Source organism: Aulonocara sp. 'chitande type north' Nkhata Bay, linkage group LG7, assembly GCF_057382095.1.
Source record: "Aulonocara sp. 'chitande type north' Nkhata Bay isolate Kocher_YH1m ecotype deep benthic linkage group LG7, A_spYH_male_GT1.1, whole genome shotgun sequence".
Taxonomy (NCBI): Eukaryota; Metazoa; Chordata; class Actinopteri; order Cichliformes; family Cichlidae; genus Aulonocara; species Aulonocara sp. 'chitande type north' Nkhata Bay.
In genome coordinates, this window is record NC_141350.1 from 9,476,215 (window position 1) to 9,493,280 (window position 17,066).

Consider the following 17,066-nt stretch of genomic DNA (forward strand, 5'->3'; position numbering starts at 1 on the left):
TAGGCTAATCTATTAATCCTATAGAAAGACCGTCCTACTGGATTTTAATGCTATTTTTGTTTAATAATTGTTCCACATGATAATTCTATTCAGATACTATTATGAACTGTATAACACACAGGGGATAAAAATCTATTGTACCTCCAGGTCGTCTGTCTCCAACCCACTCATGTCTGGAGGATGGTAGCCATGTGACAGGCCAGTGCCCAGCCTCTCCAATATCCCAGGTCCCAGGATCCCAGAGCAAAGGTACTCCACTAAATCAGACAGGGGAGGGCGGAAACCCCCAGTCTCCTCATAGGCCCCTCCTCTGCGACATGGAGGGCAACAGGCGAGAGAGGCCCGAATACGGTAACAAGAAGGCCAGCTCAGCAAGCTTAGATCATCTCATTGATCACTGCTATTTAGTGCTGTATTGTGATGTGAATTTGACTTCAGTGATGCACAAGAGCAGCAAAAATCTCGTATGCTGATTCTCATGAACCAAATCATATTTTTTTAATACTTAAAATATATATATATATACATATATATATATATATATATATATATATATATATATATATATTTATGGTTTTGACAATGAAACTTTTGCTGGACTTGTTCATGCTGCTTTCCATTTTCAGCTCATTGTGGATTTCTTTACATTGACAATCATTGGTTTTTTTTGCTTTATTCTCATCTGCTCTCATTAATTGTAAACTCTTCTCACATGTCAGCTTATTTCATTATGCAATCTCACCATAATTAACTTCAAAATCACGTACCAGCCTCTAATCTCTGTTTTTTTTTTTTCACCTGTCATCATAGGCTCGTTTGGTCAACATAAGTCTCACCCATGTTCTCGTGATGCTACTGATCCAAAGGCTGATCCCTCAGTACAGACAACCAGAGCACCCTCCCTAGATGAGCATTCCCAGTGTTCGGACACAGAGGTGGACCACGATCTCAACAGCGACCACAACCACAAGCACTCAAACCGGCGTGCTACTGATACCTACACCATCACCAGTGAGTCAGGTATGGAGCCAGAGAATGACCTAGATCCAGATGGAACCAGCCGCTGCTTGTCATCCACCGCACCCATTGGAGCTAACGATGGTGCAGATACACCCCTGTCTGACGAGGAGCTGGAGAAGGACTTTGACGTAGAGTTTATGTGTAAGGAGGCCTACGATATGGTTTGTAAGGAGAATCACTCATCATATGTGGAGTTCCCCTCCATTGAACCCTCTGAGCTAGCTTCCTTCTCTAGTTATGTTTCATCTAGCCGCTCAGAAAATATCGACCAGTCCAACAGTTCAGATGCTCAAGAAGCGTCTAATGTGGAGGCAGCAGCTAACGACTCCACCTCTCCATCCTCAGACCCAGGAATAGCGGATATGAACCAACGGGGTTATGTGACTTCAGACCAGGACAAAGACCTCAGCTCTCCAGGCTCTGATTCTGACATTGAAGGGGAGCTGGAAGCAGCATTTGCTTGTGGTGGTCCCGTTGTCTCCAACATGATCTCATCAATCTCAGAGACAGAGCTGGACTTGACCAGTGATGAAAGTAGTAGTGGACGCTCATCTCACCTTACCAACTCCATCGAGGAGGCCAGTTCACCTACGTCAGATCAGGAACTGGATCCAGACACAGAGTTGGAGCAGGACAGTGGAATTGTTGGTCTGAAAACATCTCTACTTCTAGGTCAGCCAGATCCAATCAAAGAAGGCTCTCCTCTACCCTCTCCATCCCCACTACCCTCACCCACAATTGCTACACCATCTCCCATTGATTCACCCATCTTACCCCATGAGGCCTACGATGATGGTCAAGCTCTTACAGGGCTGCAGAATGTGTATGAAGACCTGCCCTGTGAGCACCAAGCTGACCCAGATGAGACTCTTCCTCCAGCTCAATGCAGTGAGGATAGTCTCTCCAGACAGATGGTGCTGCAGATAGAACCAGATCACAGCCTAGAGAGCTTCAAACGCTCCTTCTACCTGCCAGTGGGGCCCAGGCTAATGCCAAGCTCAGATGATTATGATGGAAGTGAAGGAGAGTCTGAATCTGAAAGCGAAGATGACCTGAGTGAGAACTCGGACTCTCCATGGCTGCTTAGCAATTTGGTCAACAGGATGATTTCAGAGGGCTCCTACCCAATCAGCTGTCCTGAGGAGTGTTTCAAGAGGAAAGTGTCTGTGTCTGATACCATCTCACCATCCTCCGACATTGGAGATGGAGATGGCTTCAATGATGAGGACCAAGCTAAGAAAGTTGGAATGAATGGATCACAGGAAAGAGACAAAGAAAGTGAAGAATCAAGAAGTATTGACATGCAGTCTTCAAAAGGAGCAACAGTGATAAATTCTCATCTCTATATGAGCAATCCAACCGCTGATACCATAACCCCACTGATTTTAGAGCGTTGTGCAAACAGCTCTTTGCATACTACTAAAGACTGTGACAAGAACTTTGTAGATAAACCATCTAAGAATGCGATGAGACAAGAAGATGATCCTGAGCCCAATAACGACTTGATGATGTTGGAGGGGAGGAAAGATCTCGACTCACCCAGCCTTAGTGAGAGTGTGATCAGCGACAAAGATGAAGGACGAGAAACGGAGCCCAAGCCAACGAGCCGTTCCTCAGCCTCCCTCGAGCGTATCACAGAAGTCAAACACAGCCTGACACTCGACATACCCAGTGCTCAGACTAACCGATGCTTCAGCCTCACTTATTCCACAGACAATGATGAAGAAGAGGACGATGCAGACTCTTATCCATTCCTAGGTGGCTTAAGGAAGCAGTCCCGTAGAGGTAGCGACTTAGAGCTGGACAGTTCACCACCCATTGATTCCAGCGTGCAGAATCATCCCTTACCTGATCATGACCTCCCACTGTGTGAGAAAGACCTGGCTCTGAGGCAGTCAAATGAAGACGATGGACTGGCCTATGACTCCATGAAGTACACACTAGTGGTGGATGAGAATACTACACTGGAATTGGTCAGCCTTAAAAGGTATGATCTGATAATATGTTTGAAAGCCAGTAAATTGAGTGTTTACTGAGTCTGACACAAAAATCTGTCCTTTAGTTATGAAATTGGAACAATTTTCCTTATTGTGCACCTTATATTAACATGAACTTGCATTACAAATGTTTATTACGCCTTAAATTGGGATTCAACTTGCCTTCTCAGGTGCACTTCTGTTCTGAGTGATGACAGTGAGCTTTCAACTCTTTGCAATGAGGAGCCTTTGGGGACTGCTAACGTGGACTATGGTCATGATGAGGAGGAGGAAGTGAGGCCAGAGCTTCTGAGCTCTTCTGAAGACTCTTCTCCCGAAGCTGACCTCCCTTTCTCCAAGAAATTTCTCAATGTGTTTGTCAACAGCACCTCCCGCTCGTCCAGTAAGTCATAAGCAATTCTGTTCTCTTATTTTAAGAAAGTGTTCATTCTTATCTCTTCCCGAGAGGTAAAAGAGAAGATCGAGACTGCTTTAAAATATTACCCCTAAAAATGAGATGATGCTCCGGTGGGTGTCATCTTACATTAAGGATAAGAAAAGGGGGGAGGTTGGGGGGACAGTTGGCCTGGCTCTGTCCAAAAATCCTGACTCCTTCAGCATTATTTCTAAAATTATCCACTCACAGCCTGCCCTTAGAATGAATAATGTATTAGAGTTCAACTCATCAATGTCAAAATGATATACTAAGATGTGATCTAAATATGGCAGGGTGCCCACACACGACTGATGGGAGGGCTCTACCAGAACATCATCAGGCAGACCTCTTGTCTCAAGATTTATATCTCTAATAAAGGGTGATTTGCATAATAAAAAAGCTCATTATAACAGCCCCATTTTCATTGCATTTTTGATATAATCCATTACCCTTCATTTAGAGCTCACCTTACAGATTTGCATAATAAATGTTCCTCAACAAACAACAGGTTACAGAAAAAACAACATTTTTTTTTTAAATAATCTCAGTCATATCTGTTTCCCATGCAGGCACAGAATCCTTTGGACTTTTCTCTTGTACCATCAATGGAGAAGAGAGGGACCAGACACACAGAGCAGTCTACAGGTAAAACAAACTCAAGCCTGAAATTAGCACCACTGAAGGAACAATGGGCTGGGAGGTCAACCTCCCAATGGGCTGACCTCCCAGCCCATTGTTCCTTCAGTGGTGATAGTTTGAATCATTATGCAAATGTACTGTTTATAAGATTGGGGAAACCAAGCAGTCAGCTGAGACTGAAGAAATCACGTGAGTGACGAAACGTTTCTCCCACTGAAAACGTGTCCAGATGAACAGGAACAACTTTTGGGCAACACTAATTATTTTGGGGAGGAAGACAAAGACATCACATGCGTCTCTTTGCCAACCATAAAGACAACGACAAGAAGAGAAAAGGCAAACAGTGCCTCGGTATTACACAGTACATGTTGTGTACAAATAATTTCACTTTTTTTAACCATAGGTCTCATTCAAAATACCCCATATTTACAACTCTTTGCCTTCCTCTACCCACCCTATTATTTTTCTTTCCCAGCTTTTTCATCAAAGCCTCCCACAGGGAGTCACCTAAAACCCATAAAAGATCAAAATAACTCAGGTTTATAGGAGCAGGAACATCATGTAAGGAAACATCTTTTTACAAAGGCAGTTTCCTTTTTTTTCCTTGACTTCTCTGCTGCCCTCTGCAGGTTCATTCCTAGGCATGCAGATGAGCTGGAGCTGGATGTGGATGATCCCTTATACGTGGAGGAAGAAGAGGACGACTACTGGTACAGAGGCTATAACATGCGGACAGGGGAGAGGGGCATCTTCCCTGCCTTCTATGCTCATGAGGTCATAGGTCAATCCAAAGAGCTGCTGGGTGAGTGCAAGAATACAGCGGCTTATTTCTTTTTGCTTTTTTATTCGAAACACACAGAACGATCACATTTTCTATGCATATTACACTCCGTAGGAATGAAAAGGAATCCAGCGTGGATTGAAACTTTCAGCGTGCAGTTTTTGGGGTCTGTTGAGGTACCTTATCACCAAGGCAACGGCATTCTCTGTGCTGCTATGCAGAAGGTAAGAAAAGCACATTTACACTTTTACTATTATGGATTGTTTACTATGGGCAGGATACAAATGTGGTTTCTCTCTGTGTTAGATTGCAATATCGAGAAAACGGACGGTACATGTGCGACCTCCCTCTCTATGTGAGCTGGAGATTAGCTTGCAAGGAGTCAAACTGATTATGAGCCTGGAGGATGAATATGAATCCCTTGATGAGGTATAAGACAAATAAACATAAATGACCTGATTACTCAGGTAATCGATTGTCCCTCTGCTTTGGGATTATGTTGCACTGCTTCATCAGTGACTGAACTCTACTTTTTTTTCTGTCTCTGTCTATATTTAGTATGACAGATGTAGTCACTTCTTCCAGATGAAGAACATCTCATTCTGTGGATGCCATCCGAGGAACAATTGGTAATCAAACATCCATCTTCTGCCCATCCTGCTACCACCGTACAGTGTAACATCCGACTGATTGCATCACACTGTTTTGTTCTCTCTGCAGCTACTTTGGCTTCATCACTAAGCACCCAATGCTGAACAGATTTGCTTGCCATGTGTTTGTGTCCCAGGAGTCAATGCGACCTGTAGCAGAATGTGTCGGGTATGTCCATTTCCACACCCGCTGAGGGCCGTAGCTACAAAAATAAAAAAAAAGAAAGAAAGGAAAAAAAGAACTCAAAAAGTTAAAAAAAAATAAATCTATTTGTTATGTATTTTAACTAAAAAAACAAATACATTAAAAAAATAAAATTTTATATTACAGTAGAAGCCACGGTGCTTAATTTGACATATTTAAGTAATAAAAATGACTATTCAGCTACTACTTGCACATATCTTTGCTGGAATCTGATCTCAAAGTCTGGATTAAAGTGCATTTTATTACAAATTTCTTTTGCAGAATGCTTGACAGCAATCCAGTTTGGGGTTTTTTTGTTATTTGCACACTAGCCATATGTGTGTGTACCTGTATAAGGTTAAATGGCAGCAGAATTACTCATGTATTATTCAGCCACAATGTGTTTGAATAATTAAAGATGCACATTAGCCCACTCTCTGAGGCTGGATTAAGAGGAGGCGGCAGAAATCTTTCATCCATCAGATTCTCGCCATTAAGTCAGCCAGAACTTGTGAAAAACAACTTCTGTTTCTGTGTTTTTCACACAAACATTGTGAAACATCAGAAACACTAAACAGCCGTACAAAACTGAATCTAAAAATATCTAATACTATCTCACAGGTAAATCTTTAGTCCTCATATGTCTGTATTTTCTGCAGACGAGCCTTCCAGGAGTACTACCAAGAGCATCTGGAATACGCCTGCCCCACTGAGGACATCTACCTGGAGTGAGAAATGTTGCCATGACAACCTTCTTCCTCCACAGCTTGTGTATGTTCATCAATTTTGCCACCAGAGGGCATTGTCAGTGGGGATTTTCTTTTTTCGCTCCATTGTAAAATACTCTTCTGTCCCTCTAAACCTGGGATCTTCATTTCTACAGTATGCTAGACATCTGACTGATTTCATTCATCCCTTTCTCTTTGTTTATTTCCATGATCTCAATGGATTGATTGCCTGTTTAGTTAATCTTTTTCTATGATATAAAAATTAAGATGCTGAGCACCTGTTTATTTCAAGATTCTTCTTTTGAGATGAAAACAATGTACCTACTACTGCTGTATCACTTTTCAATGCATGGCTAGTAGGATTACTGCACACAGACACACCAAGAAATACACATATCCAAGTGAATGGCAAGCAGCTCAACAATCAGTAAAGGAATGGTGTCTAATCAAGACGTCAGCGTTTGAGTTAACTGTATATATGTTTTTGTTCAATACTGAAAAACAGGTCATTTAATTTATACTTATAGTGACATTGGAGCAAAGTAGAGAGAGACAGAGAGTACAGCGAGCGGTCCTTGGTCCAAGCTTACCCCTGTGTTGTGTACAAATCGTAGTGTGTTGTAAATACATGTATAGAGAGTAGACATTCAGGCGCCTCATTCAGACTAATTAAGAAATGCTCACAGTTGAGACTGAAGGTGGGAAATTTTGTTCTTGCTTTTGATGTATCGCTCTGACAGGATTAACTGCAGTTTTCAGAGCGGTTCGATGAGTTGACTTCAGATGAACTTTGAATGTCATTTGCTCTGCAGATATATTCATTTTGGATTTAGGGACAGTAACTCTCAGCAAATCTGAATGACAGAGCAAATTTACTTCCCTCCTGTTCTCAAAGTTGCACTGCTCTTAGAGCTTCAATAGCAAGTCATCCAGCTGGTACAGTTGCAAAATATTAGATCAGTGTGTGCTTTATATGGCTGATGCCACTTTTAGATGAAAGAAAGCTAAGGCCCTCTGAAAAGCCATATTCTCACATCTCTGACTGTTTAACTCTGCCTTTCAGTGCTTTCCTGATCTCCATTTCAGTTTCAATGAGGTAAAAGGAATGACTAGATCGATTGATAGGGGAGTGTCCTGCTGATACGTGGTATTCCAGTGGAGTCAAACCTTTAAAATGTCAGATTTACACTTTTGTTAATGGTTGGGCATTTATCTAATGTTTAAGCATGGTGAACAAGGAGAGGGATGCGTTTCCACGTTTAATTATACCTTCATTCACCTGTCACACAATAGGTGAATGAAGGAGGTTGGAGCGTCAAACCATGGCTTGCAGTCAAGCACCTTATATGGAGGTGGGAGTAGCTGAAGCCCACCTCCCCAATCACCCCCATTGTTCTCTCTGACACTGTTTAGCATCTTTTTATGCTGCTTTCAGTCAGTCCAGCAGAAAAAACACATCCTATTTGCAGGATTTCAGTGTTAAAGATTCACTGAAAGTTGACATGGCAGGAGAGAGGGTATTATCTACATATGTATTGCTGTCAGTTAGATCGTGTATATACAATAGCAAATCTATGATAGTGCTGTGTCCTTTATGTTGAGTATGTTATGAAAATGAATATGTACATGAATTAAAAAGAAGTTTAAAAAAGATCACGAGCAGATGAAAACCCCTGAACGAAAAACACACAAATATCTGTGATCTGCAATAATTTTATTTCAGTGTCTTTTCATGTTTTAACACACGGTGTAATCTCAGTCTGTCACACAGCTGGCATTCAGGTTCCTGAAGACTCCATAACTCTCTACAAACAGGCTTCAGCAGCAGCACGTTTAGGGCACATTTGTGAAATGTGACATCACTAGTGTGTGACACACAACCAAACTACTGACCAATCTGCTGTTAGAGCTGAATAGTGACTCAGTCAGCTGCCACTGGAAAACTATTATTGTGTCTTGCCGATTATAGTAATCGCATTTGAGCTCCAACAGTGTGACCCATCTCTGATCTGTATCTACTTGCCTCTGATTCTGTTTTTCTATCTTGTTACAGCCTAGTTAAAATACTTCTTTTCACACAGCTACACAAGAGCAACCACTGAAGATCTAGTCCAATATAGCCGCTCAGAAGTACTTCAACAGTTAAATCAACTTTTGACTTTATTACTTTAACAGGATTCTTCACTGTATACCTAGAGCAAAAGAGTATGTGACAGAACAAACATATCTTATCTTGTATCTTTAAAAACAAGGACTTGTAAAGTTCAAGGGAAAACAAAGAAAAAAAAATCATTCGCCTTGTCATGGGTTTGGTCTTATGAATAAAATATATGCTTGATGTCTGAACCTTTATTGTTGTCCTCATTGTTTGGTTAAATCCTAATTGTGTGAGTGAAAAGGGCTTACAAAGAATTCCCGAAGTGGAAATAAATTTAAAAAAAAATCAAAGAATAAAATACTCAAAGCATAGAAGAAAGAAAATACAGTACACTGTTAAACATTATTTCTGAATTGAGACAGTATTAAATCTTGGAAAATCATCTCCTCACTAAGGAAGCACATTGCCTTTACACTGCTTCTTAATTTCTAGCAATTAAAACTCCACTCTCTACAAGAGAGCAGCACTGCAGTTCAACTTTCCCTTTCTTTATTGTCATTAGGAGCTGCAGCAATGTTTCTCATCAACACTGACAGCAGCTAGGTTTGGGGCTACACTCAGGGTTGCAGCAAGGCTCGAGGCTGGGGTCTTTTCCTTTTGCCATTTGGCTCTCTCCAAACACCATGGAGGATTCAAATTGCTCCTTAACTGTCTTGACCTGTTGCAGCACAGATTGGATGTCAGGTGTATCTACTGATAGAGGATAGAGCTCACATGGGTCAGCCTCCAGATCAAATATCAGAGGAGGGTCGTGAGTCTTGCGCAATGCTGAGCAGTCTTTGTCTGGTGTAGTACTGCTATGGAAAGCACCTGATGTACAAAAGTGAACAAGCAGGAGTCAAGACCAGCTAAAGTTTGACAGTGTGAGCATGTAATAATTAATAAGTACCTTGTGTATAGAAGTGGGCCTTGTACTTCCCCAGCCTTACAGCAAAAAGGCCATAGTCTTCACTGGGATTTACAGGATAGAACATCACGGTCTCCCTTTTACTCTGTAAAACACAGAGAAAATACACACATGAGCTTGGTTTTTTCATTATTTGAGTGTTTGCACAACTTTAAATACAATGCTCCTACCTTTCCTTATTTAACGAGGATATCCGTCATATCGACCCCATCCAGCATCACCTGTGGTAGTTCAGCTCCTGCCAGGTACGCCAATGTGGGGAGGATATCTAGAGTGCTGGCCATCTCATGAGTAACACCTTCAAACAATTTGTTCAAAAAAAGAATCACTAAAGGCTACATTTTTGTTTTCATTATAGTATACTTTGATGCTGGAAAAAGGGAGAGGCAATGCTCATGGAATAAACAAACAACACCTTCAGAACTACAGTCATACATTAGATTACACAGGGTGCTGCAAACAGTCTTCAGAGGTTCTGATCGCAGAAAGGCTTTGACATATGCTCAATTAGTACTAAGGTGCCAAACGTATTTCTCACACCACTGCACCACAACCAACAGCCTGAAATGCTGTATTGGCTGTAAATGGTATTTATAGCAATTTCTGATCCTACCATCTGAATGGTGATCAAGTTGTCTGGCACCAAAAACCATGCAGGTAAAACTAAATGTAACCAAACTGTGTGGCAAGATCAAGGATGGGTCAGGATTTTTTGTGTTTGAAGGATAATGTAGTCTAGACTTTTTGCAGACCACTAAAATGTCCTGACCTGGTTTGATGATTCCCGGCCAGTAGGCGATGGCAGGTTCTCTCATGCCTCCCTCATATGTGGTACTTTTGCCACATTTCAGAGGACCAGCAATGCCTCCACGGGACCTGCGCATCAGTTCAGGCCTACATGCAGAGAAAGAAAACAGATACCATTTAATAAAACATGATAAATGCAATATTATCACAAGAGTGCAAAGACTGTTAGAAACTTGACTACTGAACAGAGGAAAAATATTTTTTCTGGAGGGTGGTTAAATGTCAGCATGAGGAATTAAACTCCAAAACTCTAGTGCATTTCTCTTCATTGTTGTCTTTAAGTCACTGAATGAAATATGTCTCAGTCATACACGTCACAGTAGTCTTAAGAGTTTAAAAAAGATTGGAATTAGTGTTCTTTGATCTTTAAAGATTTAAACATAAAGTCCAGTCACCTTTTTAAGCTCATTAAATGAGATACCAAAATGGAATAACAATAAATACAGTTCATAGATTAGCAACAAATATGATAATAAACTGAAAACCAACCCATTGTCTGATGTAAAGAAGACCAATGTGTTGTTGATCACTCCTGTCCTCTCCAGAGTTTCCACCAGGTGGCCTACAGTGTTGTCAAACTCCAACAGGGAATCCCCGTACGGACCCCTTAAAGATCGGCCAGCTGCCCCAATACCTGCATACTGGGGGTAGTGGGTGTGCTGAAGCAAGAAAACAAGTGGTTATTAGTGTTGTTAAGATTGATACTAAAATATTGATTCTTCCGATACCAGATATTTATGTTCTAGAATCAATTCCCCTATTAGAATATTGGTATTTTAGTAATTTGGGGTAAAAAAAAATTTAGTTTATGATGGAATCCTTTCCAGACACTTAGAATCAAAAATAGTCATTGTAGGCTTTAAGAAATAAAAAAAAAACAACTCAAAATATTTGATATTTATATTGTTTATTTCAAAACATAGATAATGACATATATATAAAAAAATGTTTTTAAACTTTATTATTATTTTCTATCAGTCACATTTGTTTTTAATTGTTTACTGAATGTTTTAAAATGCAGGAGTTGACTTTTCAGGTTTGTTTGTTTCTTGTGTGATAATTCTTCACAATTACAATAAGAAGAAGAAGTCTGATTTCTGGTACTCATTATGAACATATAGTTTGAAATACAGAACTTTCGGTTTTCCAAACACATTAAGTTTTTGTTCAAAGCTTAGGTATTGGACGAGTATCACTGATACCAGCTCTGATTTTACTTGATATGGGATAAGAAAGGAAATCAGTGGTATTGCACATCACATTGATTATTGAGGGACCAGAATCTATCCCCCAGAGGACTAGAAAATTTTGAATTATCCTGATATTTACCATTTTGAAAACACATTTTTAGGCATTCAAAGAGCTGATGAACCAAAGCTTTGATTGCATTCAATAGAAGGTTGATTTTGCACACTTTAATTCATGCATTTTCTTCAGATTGCTCTTGTTGCTCACATGTGATGGATAGTAGAGGAAGAATGGTTGTTTTTTCTCAACCGATGTGGTTATGAAGTTGGCTGCAAAGTCACTGTAACTCCTCTCCAGATCCAGGAAGTTGACTGGTTGTTGCTTGATGACCTCATTCTCCATTAGTGGGACGACTACGTTGCTAATATCACACAATCCATAGCACTTTATATCTGGAGGGAAACAAGTCAGATTCTTACAGGGGCCCTGGGGAAGAAAAGACAAGATTGAAAAATTAACAGACAGCAGTACAGAGTGAAGAATAGTAAAGTGAATATAGCAAAGAAAAGAAATTTCATGAAGCAATTTTAAGTAGCACAGACTGGAAACACACTGACCATGTCATGGGAGTATGGGATCCCCAGGAAATGGTCAAAGCCCTGCTTGGTTGGAAGAAACATGCCATTATGCCCAACACCTAGATGCCACTTTCCTATGATCGCTGTGGTGTAGCCCAGGGGCTTTAACACTTCAGCGATGGTGGTCTCATTGAGAGAAAGACCACCTATAGATCCTGGGTAAAACACGCCTGGGTAGATTCCTGACCGGGTCTGATAGCGACCTGTCAACAATGATGCCCTTGGAAAAAAACAACAAACAAGGCAGTTAATTAACAGTGGAAAAGATAGTGGGGTAATTTTGAATACTCTTACTTCACTTAGGAAAACGGCCTAAAGAAACTCACTGCATCAATTCATCCAACAATGGAAGATGAAAAACTACAGGACATGTAGGGAAGATTTCATCACTTTGGTTGCATGTCAAAGTAAAAGTTTAGAGGCAGCAACAAAAATTTCATGTACTTAATGAAATTTGAAAATAATTACTCTATATTCAAATATTAATTCCGTCATCTAAGCTTTTCTTCCATCGAAGAATCACAGCAATCTTTTCTTCTTTCCCTTCAGCGGTCACCACAGCAGATCGCTTTCCTCCATCTCACCTACCACCCCCCCCCCGTCTTTAAATCTGAGCTGAAAAATCATTTTACATTCTCTCTATGTTGGTCACTCCCAATGAAAGTCTTGTTCAACGCTGCCACCTTTAGCACCACCTAATATCTTTTTGTTAGTGTCATTGATCTCAAACCACACCTCATAGGAGATAATGTGTGGTTTGTGCTATCACAAATATCACAAATAAACCCTGATACTAATCTCCACCTACTCCACCCAGCCTGCTCTTTCTTCTTCACCACTTTTGTGCAAAGTCCGTTGCTTTGTACGGTTAACCACAGGTATTTAAACTGATCCAAGTTCATTACCTCAGATCTATCAATTCAAGCTGCAGCGAATCATTAAGAAAACCTAATTAAAAAATCATTTTTGTTTAAATGCTTCATTTTTTAAATGTATTTTATGTGAGCTTTATTTATACAGGTAGACTCAGTGTCTTATGTAGAAAAGAGATGTGTTTCGGACAAACATATTAAAACTATAACAATAAAATAAACAATAAAAAAAGCACAAATGGCTAATGTTTATGCAGTCATATCAAAAAACAGGTTCTCAGCAATGATTTCACGAAGTAATTTCTATGTCTTTTAAAGTCTGCAAGTGAAATCAATTGAGAGAGCTTCTGTAATGTTTTCCATGACGACAGAGCAGAAAAGGAGAATACCTTCTTTCTGAGCTCTGTATGAACTGATGCATGGTGAATGTAATAAAGTCCAGACCACAGGCTATGACTAACTATTTATGTGACATGTAATCTAATAAATAACAGGGAAGCAAACCACAAACTTATAGATAAGATGATACCAATGAACCATCCTGGGTAAGGCCAATAAGGACCAGTAAACCAAAGAATATAAAGTACAATGGTGTGTTAAAGGTTTACAGCCAATTATAAATCTTAATGCCCCGTGATAAAACAGAGTACACAGATGGGCAGAATGTGCAGAGACATGTAAATTGTATCATCATAATCTAGGAGGGGTAAAAAAAGGCGATATCAACAAGAGAAACAGATAATATTGTATTGTGATTGATAATAATATAAGTATTTGTATGAGGCCACAGTTTCAATAGAAATGCCTTTAGCAGATACAAGAGAGGGAAGTACTGCAAGCATGCTTTTTGTATTTGAGAAAAATACAACCTTGTTTTTTACTGCATTTAAAACCAAAGCTGACACTATGAATGTATAAAATCAAAAGATAGCTGTAATTTTTCAAAAACCACATCGACAGTATGAGCACAACAGTAAATAATTGTATCAGCTGTGTAAAAATTGACAGATGCATTTAGATTTTGTCCCAAGTCATTAACAAATATTGACGCGATGCTCAAAGTCAATATGTGGCTTAAAGGAAAGATTTTTATCAATCACAAAACCCAAGTATTTGTATGAGGCCACAGTTTCAATAATAATGCCTTGAGCAGATACAAGAGAGGGGAGTACTGCAAGCATGCTCTTTCTGCAGGCACTTTTGTGTTTCAGCATTTACAACCAGTCTGAGCTGACTCTGTGACTGTATTCAACCAAAAGGTAACTGTCATTTTCGAAAACCACGTTGACAATATGAGCACAACAGCAAAATAATTGTATCATCTGCGTAAAAATGGACAGACGCATTTAGATTTTGTCCCAAGTGATTAACATAAAAAGTAAATAACCCTGCCGCACTCTGTTGGTGACATTTAAAAAACTGGAAGAGAGACCATTGAGCTGCACATACTGCCACGGTGGGAAAGGTAATTTGAAATCCAGCCAAATGTTTGGTCTGAAAGTCATATTTCTAATGGCCCCTGAGATAAAATGCCATGGTCAACAGTGTCAAAGGCTTTTGATAGATCAATAAAAAGGGCAGAGTGTCGGGGCTCTTCAAAGCTTTGCATACCTCTTCTATCACAACTCTTAACACATTTACTACTAAATACAGACCTGCAATAGAAATATATCTAAGAGCATGCCTGTGGATGACAAGCATTACATTAAGCCCATGTAGGCCCTGGTTTTTCTATAAAAAGATTGATTACAAGATTGATTTTGTATACACACATGTTGAGGAGCAAAGAGGTGGAGTCACTGCCAAGAGGTGACCTCAAGTGTAGTGGGTAATTTTTTTTTCTAGGGTCCCCAAAAGCAGTGCTTGTTACTGTAACCACCATTAAACATTTATAGTGAAAAAGCTGGCAGGAGTCCTACATCAAACCACCTTATCATCAATCAAATCTAAGTAAATCTGTAGAAGTTACAATAATATATGCAGATGAAATGTTAACTTAGTCTTAGTCTACAATGTTTAAATTACAGGCTGTCAGCAGCTGTCCTATCTTATATGGCAGCAATAGCTGCAACAAGCATTGGGTGGGGGTACATGGAGTGTACGAGACCATACTTATTTGAAGGCTTAAGTAACATTATTTTGGATTTTTAGATGATAGAAAATATAAATATAATATGAATTAAGTTATATTAATACTTACAAATATAGAAATTAAAAGGTTTCTTTGTCTCATCCTGCAGCACAATACAATTATACATGGGCGACTAAAACTCTGAGCCACAAACCTGGGGCTGTTAGACTGAACACTGGAATATTATTGATATTGATTATTAATACATTATTAATACACTATTTTTTTCTGCAGCGGGAAACATTGCATCAAAGCACAGGACTACAGCATTATTTGTAGTTGAATGAAGTTGCCAGGTGAAACTATAAACTCTGATGTTCTCTTCCTAGTGTCCAATCATTCTCTCCCCAATGCCACCGTTATCTCACCCGTCATAAACATTTCCTGTTTTTGACACGTCTCTATCTATCTATCTATCTATCTATCTATCTATCTATCTATCTATCTATCTATCTATCTATCTATCTATGAATGTAAAATCCTCATAGAGATTAAACATTTATTTTCCAGGAATTAGGCCAAAGGGACAGCAGAAATTGCAACAATTATGCCATAACAGTTCTATAAAGTGATTAAGTGCCCAAAAAGGGCTGGATTGATTGTAATCTAGAACACAAAGTATACACAATAACGCACGTTTTATTCACACACGCAGTCAGTACTGATTACACCGGTACCTGGACGGGGTGCACACGGGGCAGGTGCTGTAAAAATCTGTGAATCGGAGCCCTTCAGCTGCCAGGCGGTCCAGGTTGGGAGTGAGTGAACTAGGATGTCCATAACAGCCCAAGTCCCCGAAACCTAAATCGTCAGCGAAGAGGAGGACGAAATTCGGCGGTGAAGCCGAGCAGGTGCACAAAAGTAAAATACCGAAAAAGGCGAAGCAGCTGGATCCCATGCTTTTCCGTCTTTAAGTCTGACTGATAGTAAGGAAGCGTCAGATCCCTATAAACAGTGATGTGCGGATCGATACGGGAATATCGATTCTTCCGATAGCAAATATTTGTGATCTAGACTCAGTTCTTATTTCAAAATATCGATATTTAGGAAATTTGTGGTAAATTTGTAATTTGTGATTAATAGGAACACAGTGGAAAGTAACTATATTATTGGGACTGTCTAAATGATTGGCAGGAACTACTTCTTCTTCCGCCTGTCATAGTGATGTGCGAAATACGGCTGTATAAATGCATCACGGCTCTTCACTCAGTTGATAACCACAAGAGTCGCCGCGTGTGGGCCAGTCGCAGCTCTACAAACAACCAAGACGCGGTTTTTGAAACATTTTGCAAGGCCACAAATTGTACAACTGTATAGTGACAATAAAAGCATTCTATTCTATTCTAAAGTAAATTATAATATCAGAAAATGATGATGAGGCAAACTGAGGGAGGAGGAGAGGGACAGGAGCTGCTAGTCCTTTTGCACCATCCAGCTATAGAGAGAGAAAATGTGAAGCTGCTGGTGACATGTAGCCCTCTTGCTGAATTTTTTTAAAGTATAGAGGTGGGTAGATTGATCCAAATATCGATAGTATTGATACCAACACTTGTATCAGTATCAGATCTATACTAACGCTGTTCGATACTTTGTTTCTATCCTCAAAGTCCAGTATGTATCCCCCTGTCCATCCAAATGAATGTGGCAGCTGATTTTCTGATGATGATAGAGAGTACCAGGAGCTATTTTTTTATGTATTCTCACATACATGTTTCTGTGAGGTGGACAGGAAAACAAAAGTGCGACTCTACCTGCATGTAATCAAGCTGGCATCATGTGAAAAGAAGAAACACATGGCATGGGAGCATTTAATATGTGCTGTACGTTCTGCATACAGACAACTGTGCGTGTGAGTCTGTGTGTGAGGAGGAAGGTAATGTTTTTGATAGTGATGGAGGCAAGTCGGAATGGAGGTTAGAAAGCTAGTCCCAGTCACATAAAATTATTACAT

At 39.9% G+C, this 17,066-nt stretch overlaps 1 protein-coding gene and 1 pseudogene across 3 annotated transcripts in view; one reads left to right on the plus strand and one right to left on the minus strand.

Moving 5' to 3' along the window:
• mapk8ip2 (mitogen-activated protein kinase 8 interacting protein 2) overlaps window positions 1-8,870 on the plus strand; it is a 27,659-nt gene extending 18,789 nt beyond the window's left edge. Inside the window, exons 5-14 of one of the 2 annotated variants that reach the window (XM_086298417.1) lie at window positions 148-351; window positions 811-3,007; window positions 3,188-3,399; window positions 4,002-4,077; window positions 4,701-4,873; window positions 4,967-5,076; window positions 5,159-5,281; window positions 5,411-5,481; window positions 5,573-5,671; window positions 6,346-8,870. In XM_086298417.1, the coding sequence (XP_086154543.1) occupies window positions 148-351; window positions 811-3,007; window positions 3,188-3,399; window positions 4,002-4,077; window positions 4,701-4,873; window positions 4,967-5,076; window positions 5,159-5,281; window positions 5,411-5,481; window positions 5,573-5,671; window positions 6,346-6,418 (3,338 nt within the window). In that variant the 3' untranslated portion in view covers window positions 6,419-8,870. The remainder of the gene's footprint in view (window positions 1-147; window positions 352-810; window positions 3,008-3,187; window positions 3,400-4,001; window positions 4,078-4,700; window positions 4,874-4,966; window positions 5,077-5,158; window positions 5,282-5,410; window positions 5,482-5,572; window positions 5,672-6,345) is intronic. The other variant, XM_086298418.1, reaches the window with a different exon arrangement.
• LOC147324554 (arylsulfatase A-like) lies at window positions 7,876-16,136 on the minus strand (annotated as a pseudogene). Its single transcript, XR_015130192.1, has 8 exons — window positions 15,793-16,136; window positions 12,092-12,332; window positions 11,742-11,960; window positions 10,776-10,945; window positions 10,249-10,373; window positions 9,650-9,777; window positions 9,462-9,564; window positions 7,876-9,382 (listed from the first exon to the last, which is right to left on the minus strand). The product of XR_015130192.1 is annotated as an arylsulfatase A-like (transcript).
• Between the last annotated feature and the right edge of the window lie 930 nt (window positions 16,137-17,066).